The sequence below is a fragment of the Chanodichthys erythropterus genome, chromosome 10 (genome assembly GCF_024489055.1).
Source record: "Chanodichthys erythropterus isolate Z2021 chromosome 10, ASM2448905v1, whole genome shotgun sequence".
Taxonomy (NCBI): Eukaryota; Metazoa; Chordata; class Actinopteri; order Cypriniformes; family Xenocyprididae; genus Chanodichthys; species Chanodichthys erythropterus.
In genome coordinates, this window is record NC_090230.1 from 5,941,786 (window position 1) to 5,967,991 (window position 26,206).

Below are 26,206 nucleotides of genomic sequence, written 5' to 3' on the forward strand. Positions count from 1 at the left end.
ACCTATTTGATAGGACCCACCAGGGCTTCTGCAAAATAAGGACCTGAATAAAGAGAGATAAATACTAAAAGAGGGGCTTATTTATGGTATAAATCCACAGAGCTCCATTTCCTGAAACAATCACAAGGAGAACAGTCAAGGACACTTAACTAGTCAACCCCTAACTGCCCTCTAGTGGACATAACAGGAACCGCATGACAGGTTCCTCTGTCGATTCATTCAAACAAGCCGAGGGCTGTGTTTTGCTCCCTTTGTTTTCAAACCCACCTAAAATGAGGAATTATAGGACCTTTTTTTTACTGAAAACGAAAGACTTGTCAAGACTGCATAAAGACTGTGAAGGGGCAGTGGTGTGGCAGAGTAATTCTAGCCTGCAATGACACTGGCACCGCAAAAGCTGGTTGCTATGCAGACAGTATCATAACAAATAAATGTGAATAAGCATCCACAAGCCCTAAATGGAGTGATCTTGAGTTACATACATCTCCCAGTCAACATAAAGTGACTCATATTTCCAAAGGCATTTTATTATCAGCTGCAGGAATACAACTTTTCCACTGCCTCACTGCTGAGGCTAATTAGGTTTCAGTGCCAGTCTTTGTGCTGAAAAAGGGAGGGGCTGGGGAGAATACGAAGAATCCTGCCATCACGGACGAGAGTGAAGGATCAGGAGGAGAGGAATTCAGAGAAATGAAAAGACAAGGGAGAGAGAAGCTTGCCGTTTCTTTCATTCAAAAAGAAACAACATTAGCAGCAACTAAAACATCTGCTTCTATTTATCGAGACGATTGAGCATTCGTCAATTGGCTTTGGCATTTAAGACTAGAGCTGTGTGCTTTTTTTTTTTATTTATGTTCAAAACAGGACAAAGGGATTTTTTTTAAGATGAGCTTGGCTCTTCTCTCTTTTAAGCATATCCCCTTGGTTCCTTTTTGATAAAATGGAGGCTAGAAATGTAAAAGCATGAACTAGGTCAGTAACTTCAAAAGGATCTTTTGCACAGTAGGTTATTTATGAATATCTGAGGGTCCAAGTATTTCGTGGAAATCATGCTGATGGGTCTGGTGTGAACAGAGGGCTTTGGACGTGACTGACTTCAGATACTATAGAATTAACAGCAAAGACCTACTGCAATATTATATATATATAAAACAATCTTTAACACTCTACCATTTCAGCGACCAAGTAGTAAAACACTGCTCTATAGTTGTAATTCATTTTTGTCCTGGCTCTCTATTTTTTTGAGACTTCAAAATTATTTATAGTTTGCAAAGCTGATGCTAAATGCTGTTAAGGAATGAAAGGGGAAGTTCATTGTAGGCTATTAGTTTGGACAGGTCTGAATGGCTATGGAAGGGAACAGCTGTAGGCAGCTTTAACTGTTGGGCGTTAGATTCTTTGGCACAGCTGTCAAGACAGATTTTCCGAAAGTGCACAAAGGGGTTTGTGGTTTCAACTTAAAAAATGCGCTTGACAGGGCAGAAATGATCCAGTGAATGTAGGATTACACAGAAGGCCTGGGAGAGCCGCCCAACATTTAGACGAGACAGAGAAACACAATGAACAGATTCAGACAGGGGTCAAGCTTTTAACAACAGTTGACATGGACTGGTTGGTTAAAAATATCTCATCAACTGTTGGGTGGTCAACAAAAGATGCCTGGTCAGGGCTGCATTGTGTTTGTACCATTAGCGCATTGCTTGGTTTTCAGAAAACAAGAAATGCTAGCTGACAGAAGACCTTGTTGGGGTTTATACGAGGGATGCTCCGATACAAGAAACGATACCACCCGGCATGTGTACAGTGTACAGAATATTAAAAAAATTAAATATTCACTCATAGCATGCTGTTCGCGAGTTAATAAATGAATCACGTGGAGTGGATTGAGTGCATCCCTTTTTTTTAATAGACATCATTGGAAAGTTTGTGGTTCGGTCGGATAATTTAATAGCAAAGAAAATAAAATGAGGAGCATATTATTAACGTCAACTGATGGTAAAGAGAGAGCACACTTCTGCTGCATGCTCTTGGTTGCTACAGCACACTCAGTATGCGTCATTTGGATTAAAACTAAATTGTATACGTAAGTAAAAAAATGAGCAGTTACATGATTTATGTATAATGACTGGTCTTGACTGAATGACTTTTGTAACTTTAATGATTAATAGATTATTAATCATTATTAAAGTTAAGACTATGCTGTGTTATTTGACATTTGATAACTTTATTCAATTTCTGTACCTGAAAATTGTGATATTTCACTGGTATCCAAAAAGGGCCAGTAGAAAAAATATTCTTAGCGCTAAGCCCTGCTGGAGAAGCTCTAAATATTCAATGTGCTATTAAATGAAAGAAAATATGACAGAGCAATAGAATGAACAGTGAAAGTAACATAAGCTCATACAATACACTTCAACAGGCATAATTAGGCGTGAAAATAACTGAAGTAAATCTATTTGCTAAACAAATTAAGCAAACTAATTTGATTCATATTCTTTTGGTTTCTCTACCCTGCATTTAAAAAAAAAAAAAAAAAATTACAAATACAATGAATATACAGGCAATGAAAGTATTCATATCGGACTTGTTTTGGAAAAAGTGGTATCAGTGCATCCTTCGTTTATATATAAAAAAATAAATAAAAATTGTAGCACCAACTGTAACAAAATAACCAATTGTAACAAAATAACCAATTGTAAGCTGAAAATAAATGCCATGCCCTCACAAAAATTTGGTAAACAAACAGATTTGTTTATGGTGTTGATCTAAATGTAAAGTGCCCCATGCTCGCAGTTCTCAGAGAGCTCTATGCCATCAAGCATGCAGACCACGTGTTTGCAAGTAGTATTGCGTTATTACAGGGACCAACACATTTTATGGTCCATCAGTCATAAGGAAAGCGTAGAATAAGATTTGAGTAGTGCTTGGGGCAAAGTCACGTCTTTTGCACTGACTGAGTACACTGGCTGGGGAGTGTTGATGTGGCGCTATCTGATATACCAGGGACGATCCGCTGAGCACCAGAGGACAAATTTGTTTGCATACATTTGCAACACATTTTGAAGAATGCCATGCACTTTGAAGGAACAGCCTCTCACCTTTACTATGCCCCTGGAGTCCTTTGCTTTGATGGGCACCCGCATTTGGAACACCCTGCCCACCACCGCCGAGGAGTCTGGGAAGCCACTGGGCTGAGACACAGACACGACTGCTGCTTCTGCCTCATGTAGGTCCGACAGCACCGCTGAGTGCATAGACGCCTCCAGTTGTCTTACGTCGCCTAGAACTTCCATGGGGTTCTGATCCCAGGAAGCCTGCACTTCCGTTACTGTCAGCACCATTGCAATCAGCAGCACCAAAAGAGTCCTGTCCCTCTGCCCCAACATGGGGTGTCCCCCATCCCGGAACTTTTTCAGTTTATTGCGCATGCCTGCTTTTATTTTCTCTCGCACAAAAGAGGACGTTCAGTTGAGGGGGCAGCATGCACCCCACAGAGTCCGAAAGAACTGATCCTCTTTTCAAAAGCTCAATCCTCTCCTTTTGTTCTCGATTACGCCTCTTTTCCCTCCTTTTGTGAAAGTGCCCTCAGTAGTTTTGAAATCCCATAGTTAAGGGCTGCCTCTAAGACCTGTGTTAAGAAATAGAAAGAGGAATTCATTAGCAAACATTTCAATAGCAAAAGACAACACTAGCATGTCTGACCAACACATCTTAAGGGTAATGCATCACGTCGTCAAAAACAAATAGCCTGAAATGGGTTACTGGTATAAGCTAGAGATGTGCAAAACTAGCTACAGTGTTCACCGGACTATCTACATTTCAGGATTACCTGACCCTCAGTTTCTGAGGGGGCATTTACGTAAGACACATTCTTGCATTTGAAAACAGCTAAATGCAGCAGACGAAAACAGTAAGAGGACTTGCGATGCATTGTCAAAGCTATTTTTGTACCTTATACGTTTTTTTAAACCATTTAAACAATCATTTTTAAATTGACAAATATTTAAAAAAAAATCAAATGCTCATGACGCAAAACAATAAAATAAAATAGTACGTTGGGATGCAAAAAACTATGTGCAAGAGATAAACTTGTTGACTTTACTAATCCACTAGTTGATTTTTAAAATGTTGATTAGTCAGTTAGATCACAGCCATTTCAAATACCAAGCTATCTAATAAATGATGTATCATGATGGTGCCGTAAATCACTTTAGGATAATGGTATAAGCCAGATCTTCAGTCTCTGCCAGTGCTGATGTTTCACACTCCTTGCTTACCCACATGCACACATACACAGGTGGATCAAGACTAATCTGATTACCATTCACAGCTTTCTCTCCCTTTTCTCCTCTCACACTGTGCTTTTCATTCCCGCTCTGCCTCATTCATCACCAAACATGTCCCTGAAAAAACACCCTGCACTGGAAGAGTAACCTGCTCCATGAGTATCGAAAGAAATGGTCGGAGACAGGGGGTCAGTCCATAGCGACCGACTAGTTCAAATACTTCAGAGGAATGCACACCCCATCTGAATTGTCTCATAGGGAGAGCTCTACACTCTAGAGGTTTGTTATTCATGCAGGTCTTTCATTCAGAGAGGAAGAAGAAAAAGCCTGCGGTGAAAAGAGGGATGGGTTTAGTGCAGGGTGGGCTAGAGATTTTATGCATTTGAAGAGGGAGCAGCGCCATACAATGTAGCTGATTTCCCCCGAGAACTGCTCTCTAGTCCCCATGTCCAACCTATGAACGAGGGAACCGGATACGAGAGGGGTGGGGCAGTCTCTCACGCTCTCTAACACTCCCTGTGTTCGGTGGGGGTTCGAGAGGAGCTTCTTCAGAAGACTCCCAAACAACAACACTGTAGGTCCAACTCACTATCTTTTGGAGATTCATTCTGAAAGCCAGCAGGAAAGTTACTCCTATAACTAAGTCCAAATAATCAACAACCATGTTCAAAGTCAGGTTTGTTTTGCAGTCTCAACCAGACGCCGACAAAACACTGTCCTTGAATGTTTAAAAAGACAGCAAATGAAAATCAAAGACACATGGTTGACAGAAAAACATGGATACTACCGAGAGAAATAACATTGGGATGTAGAGATGGAACATAAGGCGTGTTTTCAGGTTATGAGCAGGAATTTCAGAGAATGTTTAACAAAACATTTCATATTTACTTGACAGTGTGCAGGCCAAGGATCATCAATGGCCAACAAACTGCTGGGATGCTTTCTCCATTGATTTTCATATATAAAAAAATTTTCAAATCAGATTAATTCATTCAATAAGCCATTTATTTCAAGTCACCACAGATATAATAATTGGGGGTTAGTGTCTGACTCTAATCTGTGCTTGCTCTCAAGTTTAGAGCCATTTGGAAAGAGTCGCTGAAGTCCAGAGTCCCTGACTTGTTAGTTTCCAATAGAAACTGTCTTTATGCCAGTGGATAATCTATAATGAGTGCTGATGTACCTCATTACACAGACCACAGGCTCTTAAAAAAAAAAAAAAAAAACACTCACTCTCTAAATCACATTCCATATCTAAAACAGATCATCATGCTGGTTTGTAAAACCTGCCAAACACGTGCCTTAAAAGCCACCAATCCTCCCGTTTTAAACTTAAGTCAATCTATGTTTGACATGAATTGTTGACTAAAGATGAGAACTCATGTTACTCTTGCTGAAAACCCAGTCACCTTTTGACAAGGGTTTTTTTTTTTTTTTTTAAAGGCTTTGATTAGAAGTCTGCAGAATGCCTCAAGTCTTATCACACATCATTTATCCTGAAAGGTATGGCTGGAGGTACAGTCAGTAGCATGACCCTCTTCAGCTTTCCGCACTTTTCCACTACAGTCCCACCATTGAGCATTCACAAAGAGCCAGATGAAATTGGCAGGTACATGAAAGAACTTAAACCTCATCTCCGGTTACGGATAAAGACGGCCTTTCAGCTCTCAGGAATGGCGGGCTGATCTCAAAAAGGTGGAAAAAGGGGCCTATCACAGCATTCCTCCCTTGATCAGCCCGGCACAAGAAGCTGCATTGGTCACAGGAACCCTGCCGCCAGACTCACTAGCAATAGACTCGGACCCTTTCAGCAGTCAAAGTCCAGAAAAGTCTTTGAAATGGACCATTCTGTTCCAAAGACAAAATGGAAATCATTTCATGCGTGGGAAAAAAAATTTGAATCCTGAAGGCCAGTCCCTACATGCCAGCAAAACTACAGAGGGCCATTGTGTTGGAGGGCTGAAATAGTCCACTGGACGCTCCGGGAGATTAGGATTTGACAGGGATGTATATAGGTTGGGGGAGAGGGCAAGCAGTAATAGGTTTGCAGACAACAGTTTAGTTGGCAAAGGGGGAAGAATGCCCTTTGCCCTGGTACCATGGTAACACCCCTTGTTCATCACCCCCCCCAAGGGGCCCATGCTATTGGACAAGCTTATAAAAAGGCATTGAGTCACGTATTCCAGTTGGAGCAAGTCACAGATGTTTACTTACGACCTTCAACATGGAAAAATAAGACAAGGTGCCTTGTTGGATCCAACAGCACATTTTTTCATTACATTATCAATTTAGACAGACCACCTTAATTTAGTCGAAATTATCTACTCAAATACAAATTCATAGTTGATTAAAACAATTCTGCACTCATCTGTAACTGTATGGACTAGTCCGTACACTTTTTTTTTTTTTCTTCTTCTTCTTCCCCCAACCCTCAGAACAAATACAGAATTTACTGTTGATGCTATAAAAACCACAGTTACCAATGCTCACAGCTCTCAACTAAAATATAAATGCACCACAAGAGATCTGAAGAATACAATATAAATAAGTCAATGACTGAAAACCCAGTAACCTGACGTAGAAAGGTAATTTCAGGTTTATTTTCAGAATTTTAAAACTAGAGTCTGGCAAAATACAAAATTCAAGCAATATTCGACTATTAAAATTCTGCAAGCTGAGAGCTGAGAACTGAGAATGTGACCAAAGGCAAGGTGATCTCAAACAGGAATTTTATTCAAGCTAAACAAACTTGATTTCTTTTAGAACAAGCAGGGAGAGTAAACTGCCTTGAATTTATGTTGTCAGTTTCTTGTTTGTGCGAAAACGCAAATAAATAGTTATACAGAATTGTAGGAAGCAGAAAGGTGTGCACTAGCCACCCTCTTTTTTTTATTTTTTATTTTTTTATTTAATTATTAATTTCTGGTTTGAGAAGGAAGCATTCATAAAAAATGAGTGAGTGAGTGAGTGAGTTTGCTACTCAATGTGTGTCTACCTGTCACCATAGAAGAGAAAACACTCAATCTGCCCTGATCTGATGTTTCCAGCACATATAGATTATATTAAACCGTATTACTCTGTTATATTACTTAGATTTACATTTTGCTTCTGTAAATCTGTCTAATCCCTCATCTTTTTTTTATTAGTTTACGTACTTACATTAGTAATTCTTTTTTGCACTACATGCTTAATACTTTTATGTATTATTACTACTATTCTTCTTTTTTTTTTTTTTTTTTTGTTAATACATATTTGTAAGCAGCCCAGCAACAATTGCTTTGGCAATACAAATGTATGTAGTTTGTCATGCCAATAAAGCATGCTTGAATTGAATTGAATAGAAAAGAAAGAGAAAGAGAGATCACAAATTACATTAGAAGCCATCGACAACAGCTCACTTAGGTCAGTTCATACTGCATGTCTGTATTTTTCACTGGTGTTGGCAAGCCACTTGATACCAAGACTTAAAATAGCTACCAACCGAAAAGTACTGCCAAAACATTAAAATCCTGCAATGCTCTCAGTGTCATAGTATTAGTTTGGAGAGTCCCTCAGCAGTACCCTCACTCTTTCCCATTATAGTGTGGTATGCACCCTCAGCAGGGTCAGAGGTTATAACCACACTCCTCATTTGGCGATTGAGTAACGGAGAGTGGGCCTCTCCCTGAAGAGACTGACTGCAGTGATTAATGACTCCGATACGGTGCCATCAATAGCAGGCTGTACGCGTGAGCAGTCAGCCTGGATGTCCGCAGCCCCTGGAAAACCTCCAGGAGCCAATCAGAAGGCTTGCTTTTGCCTAAGCCCTGGTCAGCTCAAAGCTGACCTTCTCCACTTCGCACTGTACTCCTTCCCCACCCTGTTCTGACATAGCTGAGCCTTCTATTAATGGCAACTGCAGGGCATGAGGAAAAGAAGATAGAGTCTGGCTAAAGAAGTCATTCACGACTGGAAAACCAAGCCGACCCTGGCAACAGGATAAAAGTCGCCAATGCAGCCCAGACTCTGGCCAGTTTACATGAGCAAAGACAGTGAATGATATAAATAGAAATAATTCATTCCCTCATTTTACTCTGATTGAAACAATTAAAACTTTCTGTATATTTAAAAGGACAGTCAGTCTCACTTTAAACCAGTAATGTATGACTTCTACAATTGGTCATTAGCGGATAAAGAAATACAAAACATTTTGTATGAATCTGCAATAAATTTCAGAGGAATTTTACTGATAAATATTCACTGTAAAAAGTGATCGTGACTAACAGTAAAAGACTGTAAAAATGCTATGGTGAAAAACAGTTAATTGGTTTACAGAAAGTTTACATACTATATACAGTGAATAACTAATAGATCTAATGGTACATTTTAACAGTAAAATACTGTTAAATTTACAGTTTTTGGAAGTGAAATATAACAAGTCATTGTATAATTTAAAAATGGTAAATTGACATTCCTACAATTCTTCTACTAAATTTTAGTTTTTTTTTTTTTTTTCCCAATCAGTTATACATTAAGGTTTCATGTTACACCTAATGTTGTTAAATTAATGTTTATTGCATTTTTAAAATTTCATGCGTGTTACCATGATGGTGTTTAGTGATTGTGTGAATGACACTGTGTGCACTTTCTATATATTAGTATTGTCCTTCTCAGCTGGTGGAAAAGCTGCTTGTGAAGAGCTTTGATTCATCATGTGACTCTTGACCACTGTGTTTGGTACAAAAGTATTACAAAGGTACAAAACAGATATTAGTACTTCAATAGGTTGGTAAATTAACATTATGTCAGTTAATGAAATATGTTTTTTTTACCGTAAATTTACCGATTTTTAAATTATGGTTTTGAACTGTAAACCAAGTGCTGTCCCATAAAATCTAAAACGTTGCTACCATATTTTTTACGGTAAAGTTCTGGTAACCACAGCTGACAATTTTAAGAAATATTTAATTTTTTTTCTGCATAATTTAATTAATTGCTGGACCTAAAAAAATATACAATTTTAATATTACATGAAATTGGGGTTTGATCCCTTGACAGTAGGAAAATGATGGAAAAGAAAAGAAAATAGAAAAAATTAGGACAAAAAATTGCAAATACCAGTTTCATGCAGGCATTTCATTTTTCATTGTCACTGCCCTTGTGACTCGCCATCCCGAAATCGAAATCAGTGAATTTGCGTTCTCTAATGCAGAGTAAACGCTAGTGTGTAGGCACGCCAAGAACAGCAGCCATGTTATGTCCCTTAACAATTCAATTTATGAGATGTATGAGTGAGTCTGGGTGAGCCTTTGTGGTCCACAACAGGAAAGAGCAGTATGGGGTTAATCCATATTAAAACAACAGAGTGAAACAGAACGTATAAAAAGCCATCAGCAGGCCTACTGCAGCTGGGGACAGACCATCATACCCAGGGTCCTTTATAAAGGAATGTGCCTCTCGCAAAAACATAGGTCCATGCTTATAGATCAAACATGAACCGGACGACCTGTCAGCATCCCGATACTTGAGAAAAGGGTGTGGAAGACATATTGACCACACATGCATGCCTACAACAATGGGAGTCCTTAGTGCCTCCGGCTTATTACAGTGACTATCTCGAGTTTATACGCCCACCTGTAGGCCACTGCAAAATATGTTTTTAAAAACCATGCTCTTAAATTGATTATGTTGCAGTTATGTACACCCCCACATTCTCTTATGTTAATAAACAGTGAACGCATTAGAAGCTGTGAAAACAAAGCTATCGCATAATAGTGGCATGCAGGAATGACATAACTTGATTTCTCTGCTTGTATCTTGCATGGAAAGCAGCATTTGATGCCTCTGTGCTTAAGATGTGAAAAAAAAGGAAAAAAAAAAAGCCAGGGTAGTGGTGCTATACACCTCTCTAACGCATTTTTAATTTGATGACAAGCTAAAATGAATCGCGAGAAACAATTTAGGGAATTGCGCAGCTTTCCCAAACGAGAAGGAACGCATGTTCACTTTGATTAAAACTCGGTAAAGTCAGTCGTCAGCTATTTCTCTCAGATGGCAGTAGGCTTGTCTGACTGTGCTCCATTTTAAAGCTTCCTTCGTTGCCTGTAATTATCTGAAAACAACAAAATTACGAGATAACAAAAAAAAGGTCATACTTGTAAAATCCTCAGAATTTGTAGGTAACAGGATAATGTATTTTCAGCATAAAGCTGTACTTACAAACTTGAAAGAGTGATCTGACATCATAGCTCACTTTCAGCAGTTATTTCATCTGTTTCGTAACATTTCTTACAGATTTTTGCTTGTTGTAAATCAGATAAAGATAAATTAGTACAGTACCAGTAATTAGAGCGATAGCGTGTGGGAATTAGTCATACTGTCTCTCTATTAATTGTGAAGCTGTGGGTTGTAAATAGTTACTTCAAAAAAGCAGAAAAATATATGCTATAATAAGTTGAGTTTCTAAGCTACTTTAGTGATAAATCACAGGACAGCGCTGACAACTAGTTTCTGCGTTCGCACGATCTTCACGTTTTGTGCAGCTACTGTTTGTATGAGTGTTAGTGCCACAATGCAGTTGACCATCAGATGTTGCAATAATACAACATCTGATGGTCTAAAATCGCTTGAATGTCCAAACTGGCAAGCCTTAAAACATACAACTGACAAAGTTTAGTGAAGCAGCAAAGCTCACCGCACACGTGCCATCTCTGTGTGTTGACTTGGTTTTCACCTGCGTGTTGATTGGACGGGGCGGAGTCACGTGGCTACACACGCCGTAGTATGCTTTTAAGGGGGAAAGTATTAACAGGATTAAAAAAAACAACATGGGAAAATTACGTCAGTTAGAGGTTCTGAATTTCGCTTTCGATTAATTGTCCAGCCCTAGAGTTGTCTGATTAATTTGATTAATGAAATGATTTGTCCTCGGGTGATCCAGTCAGTCATTTTGAAGAAGAGCTTGAAACACTGGGACAAGAATGCAACCTGAAGTCTGGAAAATATTTGTTGGTGCTTAAAGTGCTTCACTAAGCTGAAATTTAAACTTAAAACAATTTAAGATAACATCTCATGGCTCAATGTCTTATGGACTATCCTCCATTGCAGTCACATGCCCCTCGGATGGCCAACTCCTGTAGTCTGGCCTTGACTAAACCAGCCGGCCACACTCTCTCTAGCATCAAAATCTTCCAGACTTGGCCCCTCTACACTGATTCTTATCAGATCTTCCACTGTCTGAATGAAGGGATGCTCTAGTGTCATCATACCAAGTATTCATAATATTCATAGTATTCATCACTATTCAGAAGTGATTAATGTTGGGACAGTTAATACGGTCATAGTTCTGTTCAATATACAAAGTAACTTTTGTTTTAACATTATTTGTGGTGAAAAGAGATGAAAATGGAATGGGGAAATAGTCAATTAATTAATTATTGTTTCATTTTGTAATATATGTAATGTTTATAATAGAGCCGTTAGTCTGATATCAATTCTTTATTGTAGTAATGTTTGTAGTAGATCCGTTAATCTGAGATCGATTGCTCATGTCTCGCTTTCTCAGAAGGTATCGCGAGAATTTCTCCATACAGGCGAACGTTCTCAGGAGAGATCGCTGGAGCTGCTCATACGAGTACATGCCATCACTGAGGAAACGTCTCATCTCGTGATTATTTCTCCCTGTATATTACAAGTATACTCAAACTGCATTCATGTTTTATTCACTGATAGGGAGAAAAAGAATGAGAAATGTTTAAGGAAACTTTGGGTATGGTTATAAGTTAATTATTTGCAACACAAAGGAAGAAGATGCATTACTGTGACCACCCTTTGGTGAATATGAGTTAAGTGTGTTTAACATAAAAAGTTACGAGTACTGAGGAAACATCTCGTGATTACTTCTCCCTGTTTATTCTGTTTATTAACACACACACGTACAGGAATACGTGGATATTTTTTTATCCCCCCCCCCCCCTCAAACGGCTGGTCACATTTTTTTTTTTAGTCGCACCATTGAAAAATTAGGGCACACTCTACAGCCCTGTAAACCATTAAGGGTCCTCTGGGATCTAAAAGGGCTGGTTCTCAGGCAGGTGCTTTTTTAGTGGTGGATCAGATTTTTGTTAAAGACCACCAGTTAAAAATAAAAATAAAAATCTTGGAGCAGATAGACAATTGGGACCAGTTGGTAAAGGATACCAGTGACAGCTGGGAACCCCCAGGCTCTTAACATGTACCAAGACACCATCCTGACCCAAAAACACTCAAAAGATACACTGCTAGAAGGGCAGCCCCCCAATTATTGACACAATTTGTGATTGCAGGAATTGATGTAATTTCCCTCTTCTTGAAAACTTACAATGGTAGATGACAACCAGCTAACCTTTAAAAAGTCAATTAACTAAAATAGTTATTGTTTTTTTGTGTGCTTGACCCATGCAGCCTTAATAAATAAGGTTATGACACTGAATTTCAGATACCGGTGAAATTTCACAATACTAGATTCCAATTTTTATACCACAGCAAGAACTACTAGCCTAACTAGTATAAATTTCAAATATTAGACAATTAAACCATCACCATGCCAGAAGCCAGAGCTGCAATCATTGGACATTTTAACCTGTTGGTAAGTAAAATAAGCAGCATACTTCAAACGTGCCATACTGTCTATGGCCACCCAGACAAAAAGGTTATTGTTGCTAAAATCTTCACTTTTATATAATTGAGAAGGCTTTAAAACAACAAATGCACATAAAGAAATAGTTTCTACAAGGTCAAATCAAAAGAGCACCAGGCACCAGCACCTTATGAGCACAAAAACATAAAATGGAAAAAAAGTGGTTGGGGAACCAAATCACCTGCCCTAATGAATCAGAAATGGCGATATACTGCCCCCAAACTGACCACCCACCCCACCCCACCCCACTCCACCCCAAAAAAGTGGGGTGGGGAACGAGTGGTAGATTAAATTAGATACAGTAATACAATCCCGTTCAAGGACTTAAGAAACTGTGAATGATACAGCTCTTATTTCTGGCAGAAGCAAACCCAAAACACATATCCTGCCTTATGAATTTATCAGCGTTGAAAATCTCATTCAGGATTCAGAATATCATGGCTGAAACCGTAAGATGGCCAGATGGCCCTCCTTCACACACACACACTGGCAGCAAAGGGAGGGAGTGAATCTGCAATATCTGTGAATGAGCTGCAAGGTCTCAAGGTGCTGGACTGAAGCAGTGCAATGCTATGACTGTTACTTTCAGCACACTAATATGGATGGCCAGGGAGGACAGGAGGTTGGGTTGGCAGATGTGAGGAATAGGAGGAAGAGGGGTGCTGGACTTTGCTAATGTGTGAAAATGAAGGAAAACTCACAAGGGGCCAACAAAGGTATTCAGCACTTATAACAATCAGCATTTCTGTTCTTTGAGTCAATAAACCCAACAGACAAGGGGCTGCTTATCCACACAACAGAAACGTGCATGTTTTTCTAGCATATGCGTATGTAAGATGCAACCAAAGGAGAGCTCTTCAAAGAAGATCAATGGTTTGTTCAGAACAAAACGACAGTACAGCAAAACACAAGGAACCATTTTTTACTTGCTGCAACTTTGATGGCAAGAATTTATCAAAGCCACTGTTTTTCAAAACAGTAAACGGACTCAATGTGGCAAGAGAAGTAGGTAATGCCCTTAACCCAAAAAGGAAGGGCTGGAGGTGGCCTGAGAGACATAACCACTGATTTGTTTAACACAAAACACCTCATAGTAGACCATCAGCAACCCAACTGTGTATTTAACGTAGATGCTGAGATGCACGTGGGTTTGGGTTAAACAATAATTCTCAAGGATATCTTGTTTTTGTTATGAAACCAAGAAGGCTGGAACTGTACCCTACGGACACAAAACAGGGCAAATCACTGATAACACTGTCCTGAGAGATCTTCCTGTATCTGTGATAATTGAGAAGACTACAGCAGCCGAAAATCTCATAGATTTTTGTTGTGGAAAACATTTTCTGAAAAATAAGCCACATAAATCAAACACACTGAAATATTACAAAACCACATAGAAGCCAAATGTGAACAAAAATGAAAAATAATTACAGTGAGAGACTCTTTTTGTATGAGAACACCCAGTGGTCCTATTCTTCTTGTCAAATGCTTAAAGACAGCTGTAGTTTCAAACTGAAAAATTTGCATAAAATAATATATACTTTTAATTTATTTTCCACACATTTCTGCAATGAAATCAGCCCAAACCGCTTACAGACTCATTAATTCATTGTGTAAATAATTACAGTCTTAGGAGTGATATACAGCTAGATAAACTGAACAATTTTATTAAATTTGATTTAAAAAAACAAAACAAAAAAAAAAAACTGGTTTGAATGAATGATTCAATGACTCACTCAAAGACCTCACTTGTTTCATTACTAGATGAATCAGCCTTTTTGAACGAATCTCTAGTCTTGACTGAATGATTCAATGACATCCGCATTTTTAACAGTCCCTTGTCGCCACCTGCTGGTGTAATGATGTAATTGATACAATCTTTGAAGCATCAAGCTACATGCAAAAGGTGATTTTTAGGTGATCTATTTTGATCACTACTGTAGACACCACCGCTTATATCCAAACTTTAAACTTTTATTTTCAATTATTGTAACGGAAATACAGCAAAAAACAAAAAAAAACTTTGATCCATTTTACTTAAAGCACACTTTAAGTACTCTGATACCACTGCAAAAACCACTAGCCTAAAGACAAGTGAATAGCCTGTAAAGAAATAACAAATAGATAACAAATAGCCTAATACTAATTACAAGCATAGATAAATACAATATAACAAAATTAAAAATAATGCCTAACAGTAGTATTCAGGTACAGAAATGTAATAATTACATGTAAAATAACACTGTAGTGTTCACTGTATAAAACAAATAGATAAAACTTTGTTAAAGCTGTGTTTTGTTGTTTGATTAACATTACATTTACAACATCAGGTCACATCTAGACCTAACGCATTGGATTCATTATAGTGAGTGTATCTGATTTCTTTCTCAACCGATTACATTCACTTAAGGCATAACTACATAGACATGCATTTTCTGTAAAGCTGCTTCAAAACAATATGTTTTGTGAAAAGCGCTATACAAATAAATGTGAACTGAATCACTGCCAGTGTTTACAAGAATACTTGCCGACATGGATACTTTGACAATTTTGTGTGTATGTGTCTGTTCAAGCACAAGGAGATGCATAAGAGGAATCAATTCAGTGTTCTTGCATCTGAAATGTGCCTCTCTGTGTGCACGCTTTGAGCGTGTGTGGCTGTGCGCACAGGTAACAGTGCACGAGCACTGAAATGAGTTCTCTTTTCCCTCTTCTTGCACTGGAATGCTTTCAAATTGCTTGAATGTGTGAATTGGCAAGAAAAAACGTGCAAATGATAAATTTCACTCTATGATGGTTAAACTTTGCAATTAATCCGCAAATCACATGCGTGCCAAACCGTGGGGCCTGGTCCATATGGATCATGGATCCACTATAATTTGTTACACCCTACACAAAATAGTCAAAAATCTAGATACTAATTCTGCCATTTTAACAATGTATTGTTAAATTGTGCTGATTTAAATGTCACCAAGCCAATGTTAAAAGATTAACACAGGATTTGTCATATTTGTGTGAATGACATGTGATTCAGTTAGAAGCATCAGTTATATAGTCAGTTAAATAAGAATCAGTTACATAAATTAGTAATGCTTTGCACCACATGCCATTGTTTTCCAACAAAAGTATTAAAGTGTTAGTTCACCCAAAAATGAAAATTCTGTCATTAATTACTCACCTTTATGTCGTCCCAAACCCGCAAGGCTTTCAATCTTTTTGATGAAATCTGAGAGATTTCAGTCCCTCCATTGACGGCTACGCAAGTGACACTTTCAAGCCCCAGAAAATTAGTAAAGACATTACTAAAGTAATCCATGTGACTCCAGTGGTTTACCCTCAGTTCTATGAAGTGACTTTGTTTGAACAAAAAAAAAAAAAAAAAAACAACCTCTGTATTTAAAAAAAAAATATTAATCTCCGACGCACATTCACGAGAGCACCAAAATTAGTGAAAACTGATGACCTGAGATTTCAGGGCTGAAAGGTCCAGCAGAAAAAAAAATAATAAAAAAAGAGCCCTGTAACCAAAGGACAAACTAAAAAGACTTTAATAACTACAGCTTACATAAGTGGTATGTTGGTGGAAATATTCAACAATGACCAATGTTTGGAAATCTGAAAACCTTCAACTAGACCCGCAACTTAATAAATGAATAAAATCAAAGTATATGAGAAAAGTCTTTATCTTTGTTATATGGAGCTATAGAACATCATTATTTCCGTCCCATTCTTCTTTCCTACCTCTGACCTTGCCTTCATTTTTTTTTTTTCCAACCACCCACTTTGTGCATTTCATTCATAAACGAGATAATACTCTCAAAGCAATACTGTCATTCTCCTCGAGGACAAGCATTCCTGAAGCAGACTTACCTTGCCAAGGTAACTACCTTCCCACACACACCCATTTGACAATCTGAACAATGTGAATACACCCTTTGCAATGGCAGGCTCTCTACACATATAAATGGAAGCTACTGGGATCAGAATCAGTTGGGTTTTAGTTTACACTTTGCGAGGGAGCACTTACATCCACCAAAATGAAATAACTCAAGAGCCTGGTGGTCTTAAAACATGAGTACAATGTCCATCATTGACTCCACAGACACCAAGCAGTGAGAAGACACACAGTAGTGTTGACTTGTAAGAAATAACACTCATGCGTTCCTCAAGTTCCACAGCGGTTCTGCTGTATTTACTAGGTCAGCACTACAAGTTATGAACCAGCTGGAAGGTTACATTGTTTGTCAGCGTCAAACACACCTGGTCTGACCCATTTCCCCCACCTCTATGCGTCTCTTTAGAGTATACATTATCAGAGGCCAAGATCTTGACACCAAAGCCAGTGTGAAAAACACACTCTAGCCAGTGTGATGTTTGCTGTCCAAGTTGTTTGATGATTTAAGGACTGCTGGGTTAGATGAGGCCTAAATAATAATTATTGTCAGCACATTTTACAGCTTAGCTTCTGCGCTAGACACAACCCCAAAGTTTAATACTTAGGGTTAGGTATAATAATGAGCCATAATAGTGATGCTTGTTTAGCAAACATCTCTAATGAGCCATGAAAAAGGAAAACAATTTTGTTTTTCATAGTGCATGCTGCATGATTATTTCAAAAGAACAGTCATCTTTGTTTGTGGAATTCATGGGAAGGTGGGTTTACAGTAAAATCCACTAGGCACTTGATATGATTCTTTAAAGCGTCCACAAATTGACAAGTCGTGCAGCACGAGGACACCCCCTCCTCCACACCAGTGCCATTCAAGGAAAATTAAATTGACGGATTTAAGATTCACAAGGAGCGGACAGAGCGCAGCCTGGCACATGCCCTGAATTTTAAACTCTAATCAGACCCCCTGCTTATTGCAGACACTGATTTCAATTGGTGGTGGAAGTGGGGTAGCAGAACACAGAGACTCGGGAAAGATAACAAAAGCATTTTTGTTTTGAAATGTCTGTTTTTTAGTGTTGCATTTACTACTGAACATTTATTCATTTTTTTTATTAATAGGGAGATTAATGAGAAGATCATCTCTAAATGCGAGAAGAAAAAGAAAATGACCTACACTAAAGAACGTATGAATGTTAAAACAGAGATCGATAACAAGTGAAAGACCAAAGCTGAATATTCCAGAGTAGGCCCAGCTAAAAGAGTGTTAAGACTGTACAAGGGCAGTAAAGGGTGCCATATTTGCATGTCGTAAAAACAAACCACTGAAAATGGTGGGCTAAGAGTTTCTGCTCTATTACAGTCATTCTCAACCTATTTGACTCCAGAGCCCTGCATTAGGGCTGCACCATTTATCGCGATTAAACCGCACACGATTTGGCTGCGAAGGCTGCGATTCTTCTATGCAGCTTGTCAGAGCTGTACGGCTCTGTGATCATTAGTAAGCGCTTCTCCATCTGAAAGCCAGAGGGCGCTCTTGCACAGAAACTGTAAATATGCCCTGCTGGCAGCAAAAGATGATAACACACATCATATAGTTGTAGCTGAATAAACAGAAGATTAAAACGCTTTGATTAAACATGACCGATAAAACACACGACTGCCTTATTCTGTTTAAGAAGCCATATCTTCTTACAGAAGGATGCTCAACTGTCATTATGAAGTGAGTTGAGTAAAAACATTATTAAATGTTGTCAGCATGAAATAAAAATCGACCCTACTTACTTTCTTAGAGCACATTACTAATCTTGTGGTGAACAATTCATCCATGCAAGTTGATTCACAAATTTTACATTATTTTAGTCTTTGTAATCTTTGATGAAAGCCTGAAAATGTACTTCCCTACTGGAATGGCCTTCCTTCTCTGATGGTCTGAGGTCAGTTTGTCAGCTTGGGTAGAACATCCTCTCCAACTGTCAATCTGCTGCAAGCCTCGACAGCGAGCTGAATGGAATGACCACTTTTCTAGTTCCAATCAATCCGGGGAAAAACAAGTCCTATTTTTTAGGGCTGCCCTCCAATGATTGGTTGACTAGAAGAGGCTTAGTCGACCAAAATTGTAGTTGGTTAGTCACAGAAAAAACAAAACAACAACAAAAAAAAAAACACTTGTGGCGAAGTCACACAGTCCGTAATGCTGTATTCACACGGGGCGTCGGTGTTAACGCTTCTCGTTTACTTTGAATGGGTGACGTCATGCGTTGTCGAACTGAATTGTGGGTTCCGTCGCATCGCTTCACTCACGTTGCAAGTGGCAAAAGTTGAAGATTTCTCAACTTTTCAATCGCTAATGCAGGCGTCAACCAATCAGATCGCCTTATGCAAACACTCTAGAGCAGTTGCTAGCCAATTGCGTTCGTGCAACACCGGAAAGTAATGTGATTGGCTGTTATCACTATAACAGTCGCATCAACACAAGCTTCAGACACACCCTCATTTGCATTTTTTCTGATAACAGTGGAAACATACACAAGTGGTCATACAGATAAGAGTAATACATTATTATAATACAGTTTGAAACTGTTAAGGGTCTACTTTTATTTGTGTAAACTCACAATAACAAGAAAACGATGTGCCTTTGTAAAAAGAAAACAAATAGGATGCACTTTCTGCCATCTCAGTCTCTATGAACCGGAGCGCGTGACAAAAAGGAACCTAAAGTCAGCGTATAGGCTACTTGCCTCATAGAAATGAGAAATATATAGAACATTTGAAATGTGTACTTTTAAACGAACCCCTCAAATAAAAAATAAATACTTTCTGCTTATGTAATCTGTATGAAAGGTGCATTTCTCTCCATAGGCATGTTCAATATACTGCAGAGATGGCGTGGAAGCATCGTCAACTTCATCTTTGCAGCCAACACTGACTCAGAAAACACTAGTTTATTAATAAATAATCCTGGTTCTTCATAGGAATAACAGTTGTTGAAGGGGTGAATTAAAATAAGATATCTTAATCTTTAGTTGTTTTGTTTAATTTAAATCATTTTACATCATCTCAGGGCCCCCTTGGAAGATTGCTGACTCTAAGGCCCCATGGTTGAGAACCAATAAGCAGACATACAATACACATGACCAAGATGATCAGAAGCAAGTATGCTTAAACTAAGTCCTAGATTTATGTTTCAGCTTAAATTAGCTTTTAAATGCAATAAGTAGCTGGAGATGGAAAAAACATCCTGGCCAAATCATAAATGATTAATATATCATTGTTTAAACAGCACATTGTAAATCACTAACTTCAAGTAGAAGTTTCAAGGCCTAAGCCGTTCACGTGACCACCACTTTTGTGAATGTGCAGCTGGCCTGAATACAACTGGCACTCTAGTCCAAAACCAACCTCACTCTTTACAGTTTACCAGGCTTATTTGTTAACAAACTGAGGGCTTTTCTCCTGTCTAGGTGTATTTCTGAAGGTAGTAGCAGTTCTAAGCTCACGCAAGACAACTCCACAATTACCCTCCTAAAGCATTCTCGCAAAGATCACGACAGACACAGTCACACTTCGGTAAACAGCAGGCAATTTGCGTGGGAGTCAAAGATCAACTCAAAGCAGCAGCTCAGAAGGGGTAAACAGAAAGCCTCCCTTCATCCAAAAGGCTGCTGGACACAAATTGGTGCTTGCAAACATTAAACAGGCCCAATGTTTCATTTTCCTCTCAAATGCTTAGACGCAACCCCCAACTGTTATCGATCAACCAGACACAACATCAGACATGGTAATATGTAAACAACATCTTTAAAAATCAATATTATTGCATTTGTAAGCAGGTAATTTAAGTGTGTCTGTTTGAGGTGGCCTTTATCTGCCCAGTTTCTTCCATCCAGAGCTGACATGTCTCTGTCTCCAGGCCATCACGTTAACATCCTATGCTACATTAAACTTGCGTTTCTACAGCATGCTGAGCTAGTGAATCACGCTGCCTTCCCTGTAAGACAAATCTTCCTTCCTGGTTTCCCTCTGCTGAGACCACAGGCCAAGACATCTCCATTGAATCCATAGAAATCCACCTGAAAAACACTGTTGCGCTTGCTGCCACAAGAACTCGGCATGTCGACCGTCAATGAAAAGCTGCTATTTTTTAAACCGCTGCTTTGTGTTCGAGGTACACGGAGGAGAAGGTCGCATGATGTACTCAAAGCTGTTTTCCTCCAAAATGTCAAAGTGCAGCTTTATTCTAAAGGCCTCTGACACCACAGAAAGTCTTGACCTGAGTTGTACTGCAGCATTACAACTACATGAAACATTTTTTCCCCCTTCCCAACACTGTACTATTTTTGCTTTTTCCTCACTCTCTCCCATCTCTCTTAAAAACTTAAGTGTAAAGCTGTTATTTCTGATATTGGTTTAGCCAATTATGAATTACACAGCCGAACCCTGCCATTACAGTTCTGCAGGATAAAATTATGTGGAGCTTGTAGAAGACCCAAAAACCATCTGAGCAATGGCCCTATATCAAAGAAATGACAAATACGTTTATATGACATGCCAATAAGCGTGTACACAGAAAGTCACAAGTCACACAGCATGAAATTCTCAACTGAGAATTTTCAAAGTCATCTAAAATTTTGCCTATGTAACAACCTTATTTCCAGCGAAAATAATATTATAATAATTATATAACTTGTATTGCGAAATATGATTTGTCATATTGCCCAATATCCTTGATAAATGTGTACTAATCAATTATAAACGTGCACTTCATTTACAGAAAATAAAATTAGGTATTATAAAAAAATGTTTCAGTGTTTTATTTATTAATTTATTTTAAACTGTGCAATGAAAGTGAATGGGGTCCAGTGTTTTCCTTTCACAAAATATTTGTCTATGTTTGGAATGACATGACGGTGAGTAAATAACAGAATTGCAATTCTTCGATGAGAATATTCAACGTAAATTAATTTAACAGAAATTGATTAGACAAACAATTAAAAAAGGAGCACTGAAAAATGTGAGGGTTTACTGACATCAGCTGAAAGATATTAATGTGCACCGTTTAATCGTTGACAATAAGACCAAGAACGTGTATTAAGAATGTAAACGGAGTCACGTTTGATTTCCTGTCAACTTTAAACCTCAATGAAAGAACTGGTCAATTCTGACGTTATGGCACACTAGGAGATTGCAAACTAAGCTTGGGCCACATGGGCAAAGCAGTGTGGCAGAACATTAACTCATTAAGCAAACGCACATCTACTCAGCGGGACTGCATGTTATTGCATATTATAGAAGTGCACGGTATTAGACGGAAAATCTATTTGCTCGGTGCCAGTCAGTAACACGGATATTTCTCAGCTTTCTTCTTCTCAGCTCCACACCTCTGCTGATGATGCAAGTCTTATCACAGTACCGATAGTACGCAGCCTTGCATTAGAGCTGTTTCCCGCTGCCTTTAAAGCCCCCTCCCTCAGAACAGAGCCCCAGGGTTATTTACAAGCAGTGCTACAGAAATCTAGGTTAGGCTGCAATTGAAGTGTGAACTATTGCACACTGCAGCAGACAGTGCCTCCAAAGACTGAAGCAGCTTACTGGAAAATAAACAATAGATCTGCATGTGTATGTGTGTGTGAAAAAAAAAAAAAAAAAAAAGACAAGTTTGTGGTAGGAGCAGCGAGCCATCAACTTGGGCTGCGGCGTCATCTCAAATCCAATCACCCTACAAGATTACGTGTCTGATTACGAAAGCACTGGAGTTATGAGAGGTCCGGTGCATGACTCTACACAAGCTGCACACTGGGAATTTTCTCGTGGGTGCACCTTTTCCGCTCAGCCTCGCCTCACGGTCAGCACCGGTATGGCGTAATCCAAGTTTAAGGCTTTATTGGTGCAGAGAGATTTGTGCAAAGCCCAAATAGGTACCTCACAGACTCAACCGTGCAATCATCTACAATAAACTTTCAGGCACCTGTCAGGGGGAAGCACCTCATACTTTGTCTATTTTTAAAAGCAAACAACAACTTAGTCACATGTGCAGGAAATAAATCAATATTGTCATCCTCTACTAACATTTTCTCAGCACTCCTCCAGAAGGATTGCACCATAAATGGACGTTTTTACAAGGTACACCAGGAATAAATATCTCCGTGCACTGGTTAGCTCAAACAAATTAAGGCATAAATGAACATGCAATTACAGAGCCAAGAGAGTTCTTCTCAGGGGCAAGTGAATCAATAACCCTTGACAAGTGCAACAGTACAACAGGCCAGTACATCTTCTGCAAGACGATCAGCCCAAAGGGTATTGCAATACCTGCAATCGCAATTAAATTAAGGGCACCTGAGAAATCTTTTTTTTTTTTTTGACTAAATTAGCCTCCCACAACAGACTTTCAATAGGGTCCCTAGTTCAATCTTGAAATGGTAATAAGAATATAAAAATTACAGAAGATGTTAGAGAACTTACACAAGAAAAAAGGGCAGGAAGGAAACTTATACCTGTCCTCTAATTTTATCCCCCTTTACTCACTGGATTTTCCCTTGGGAAGGAATGAGGGGGTTGCAGAAAATAGACTCAACTACATGCCAAGGCAGAGATATGGCCTTATTCCAGAACAACTCACTTTAAACCTCGTTCATACGAGTTATTCAGTGACTAAACGACCAACCGACTCAACACTGAGAAAGTAATGTGGGAGTTTTTTTGTTGTTGTTGTTTTATAAACTAAAAACTGGATGTACAGTATATAACGTTAAGTTTCTGGTTAGATGGTCTGTTTGACCAAATTTCAAATTTCTTTTCAAATTTGACACTACCCCCTCAATGGTAAAGGAACTTCTTGTATCGACTGCATAAACTGCACAACTTTTTATGCATCATCCATTTGTTCTCAAATGCATCATTTTAAACGTAACCATTAGCTATGATGTAATATTACTAACATTGCACAAAACAACTTAAGCAAAAACAAAGAAAAACAACATAGCATAAATAAAATAATGATATGAATTATGAATATTCCAATAGTAATGTGGCATGTTTTTATTGTTGGAAACTAATGATTATTTAGATATTTTTGGGTAAAAAAGCAGGAATTAAACAATTTTCAGGTTTGCAAAGACACTTAAATATCAGTAATTGTACCCAGAACAACAATATTTAATATTTAGATTAAATGTGGACACAATGCAATTCAAGTGTTTTTGTTACTTCAGATTCCTCTGATTAAAATCACTGTAAACACAGACACATTATAACTAACAGACTGACATTATAAACTTTGTATGAGGCTTTTTCCTCCCAAACCCGAACACAATTTCACCACTGCCTTGTTTTAGAGTCAATCATATATTCAGTTAAAACTGACTGCACTTGGAGAGCATTTTCCTGTTCGCTGAGGAGCAGAAGACGAAAAATTCAAAAATTGAAGGATAGCATGGATACCAAATGTCTGGCATGTGCATGGAGGTCTTCGTGTCCCTTGACAAGAAGGGAAAAAACCCCTCACACAGCTGAAAGGTTTAAAAACGTCTCCATGGAGAGGCAGACGTGATGAACATGCTAAAAAGCCAAACAAGCCAATAAGTAAAAAAAGAAAAAAAAAAATCCTCCTGGTTCATTAGTGCTACACACTGAGGTTACTTTGTAATGTCTATATGAGGACGAAGAGACAAAAACAAATTTACAAAACCATGGGAGCGTTACAATTTGATTTAAACCCAAATGCAAACCTCTTTCATCAACATTTCTTTAAGAAAATGCCAGACACAACACACTATATTATTTACATCGTACAACAATACATCAAAGCCAAACCTGATGTGTAAACATGAAAAATTAGACAGTGAATTAAAACAACACAATCTTCAAAAGTCTGAAAGGGCGCCAGAAACGGTTAAAAACTCAAGAAACGACGAAACCAACATCGGAAAGAAAATTCAACGCGGAAATTAAATTTGACTGTCCCATTTTTAACATTACAATAACAGATTTATTTATTTTTTCTGCTTAGACGGACGTTATTGATTATCTGTTGGTAATCAATAACACAATAACATCTGAAATGACCCAATAATGTCCTCTGAAATGGCAATAAGCGAAATAAATAACCAGATGATGATAATAACGAGTGATAAGAATGGTGCTATACCGGAAACGAGTTCCCTTTATCGCTTTTTCAGGACATCAATTCAAAATTCAGGTTACTGATATCGAATGATAACCAACGTGACAGATTAATTAATCGATCGCCCGAGACCTTCATCTAAACCTGAAATAAACATTAACGACGGACATCACAACTGTACCAAAGCTGAGCTCGCTATAGTTTTCATTAGAGGGGAGAAACAGGAACAAAAGCGACGTTGATTCGAATCTTATGAATATGTGAATCCTGTGATTCGCGATAAGACCATTACAGCTTTTGTAAGGTAAAAGCGTTAAAGCCCATCTCATGACGTGACGCGATTGACGCGACGCGGAAAAACTAAAAGACCCTAAAGAGCTTATTCGGTTATAAATCAAGCGCCCTGGTTGATCGCGTCGCGTCGGCGCTCGTTTGCGGTGTAGATGGGGGTCTTACACCTGTTTGCATTTGGTTTGCATTAGGAGCGTCAGTCTCTCTGCAGCACATACACAGCCAAGCCTAAAAATATTAGCTATGATTCAGTCCAACTGCCTCAAATGCACTTTACACGATGTCTTACCTCGTTGGGAATAGATCGGAGTCACATCGCAGCTATTATAATATCTTGATGTCAAGCTTATAGACGCATCCGAGCGCAAGGAAGAGAAAAAAATCTCGCCCTTCTACCCCTCTTCTCTCTCCATCTACACAAACCAATCTGCACACACACACTTTCACTGTCCAGCCTCAAGACCCGACCAGCCGAGCGCAGAGTCGGGTACATCGATTGAACAATTCACTGTGCAACCACGAGACGCGACCAGCAGAGCCCTGATTCATATACGTTAATTTGACTTTTTTCCTTTTTTTTCTTTTTTTGTTACAGTAGGCCTATACATCCTCCCATTTTTTCTTCTGGGTTAAATACATTAGATTTATGTTTATTTAACACAATTTTTCTATTATTTAATATTTAGTTATCTGCTTTTCAACTTCTTTAAGAACTATTTGTATATGGACCTACTTACTGTACTGCTTGACTAAAAATAAAAAAAAATATATAACAAAACTTTCACTAGATAATAATAATAATAATAATAATAATAATAATAATATAACAATTAATATAACAATAAATTAATAATAATAACTAACAATTGTATTATTATATTATTATTATATTATTTTTATTATTATTATTATTATTATTAGTAGTAGTAGTAGTAGTAGTAGTATGATCAACATCATCA

The 26,206-nt window shown here is 38.3% G+C and overlaps 1 protein-coding gene across 11 annotated transcripts in view; it reads right to left on the reverse strand.

The window, feature by feature from the left end:
* Positions 1–26,206, reverse strand: part of dag1 (dystroglycan 1) — a 36,525-nt gene that overhangs the window by 9,964 nt on the left and 355 nt on the right. For 4 of the 11 annotated variants that reach the window (XM_067395877.1, XM_067395879.1, XM_067395882.1 and 1 more), the window contains one exon: positions 3,099–3,628. In XM_067395877.1, coding sequence (XP_067251978.1) covers positions 3,099–3,428 — 330 coding nt within the window. In that variant the 5' untranslated portion in view covers positions 3,429–3,628. Of the gene's footprint in view, positions 1–3,098; positions 3,629–10,959; positions 11,052–16,120; position 26,206 lie in introns of those variants that run through there. The other 7 variants (XM_067395873.1, XM_067395876.1, XM_067395885.1 and 4 more) reach the window with 6 other exon arrangements.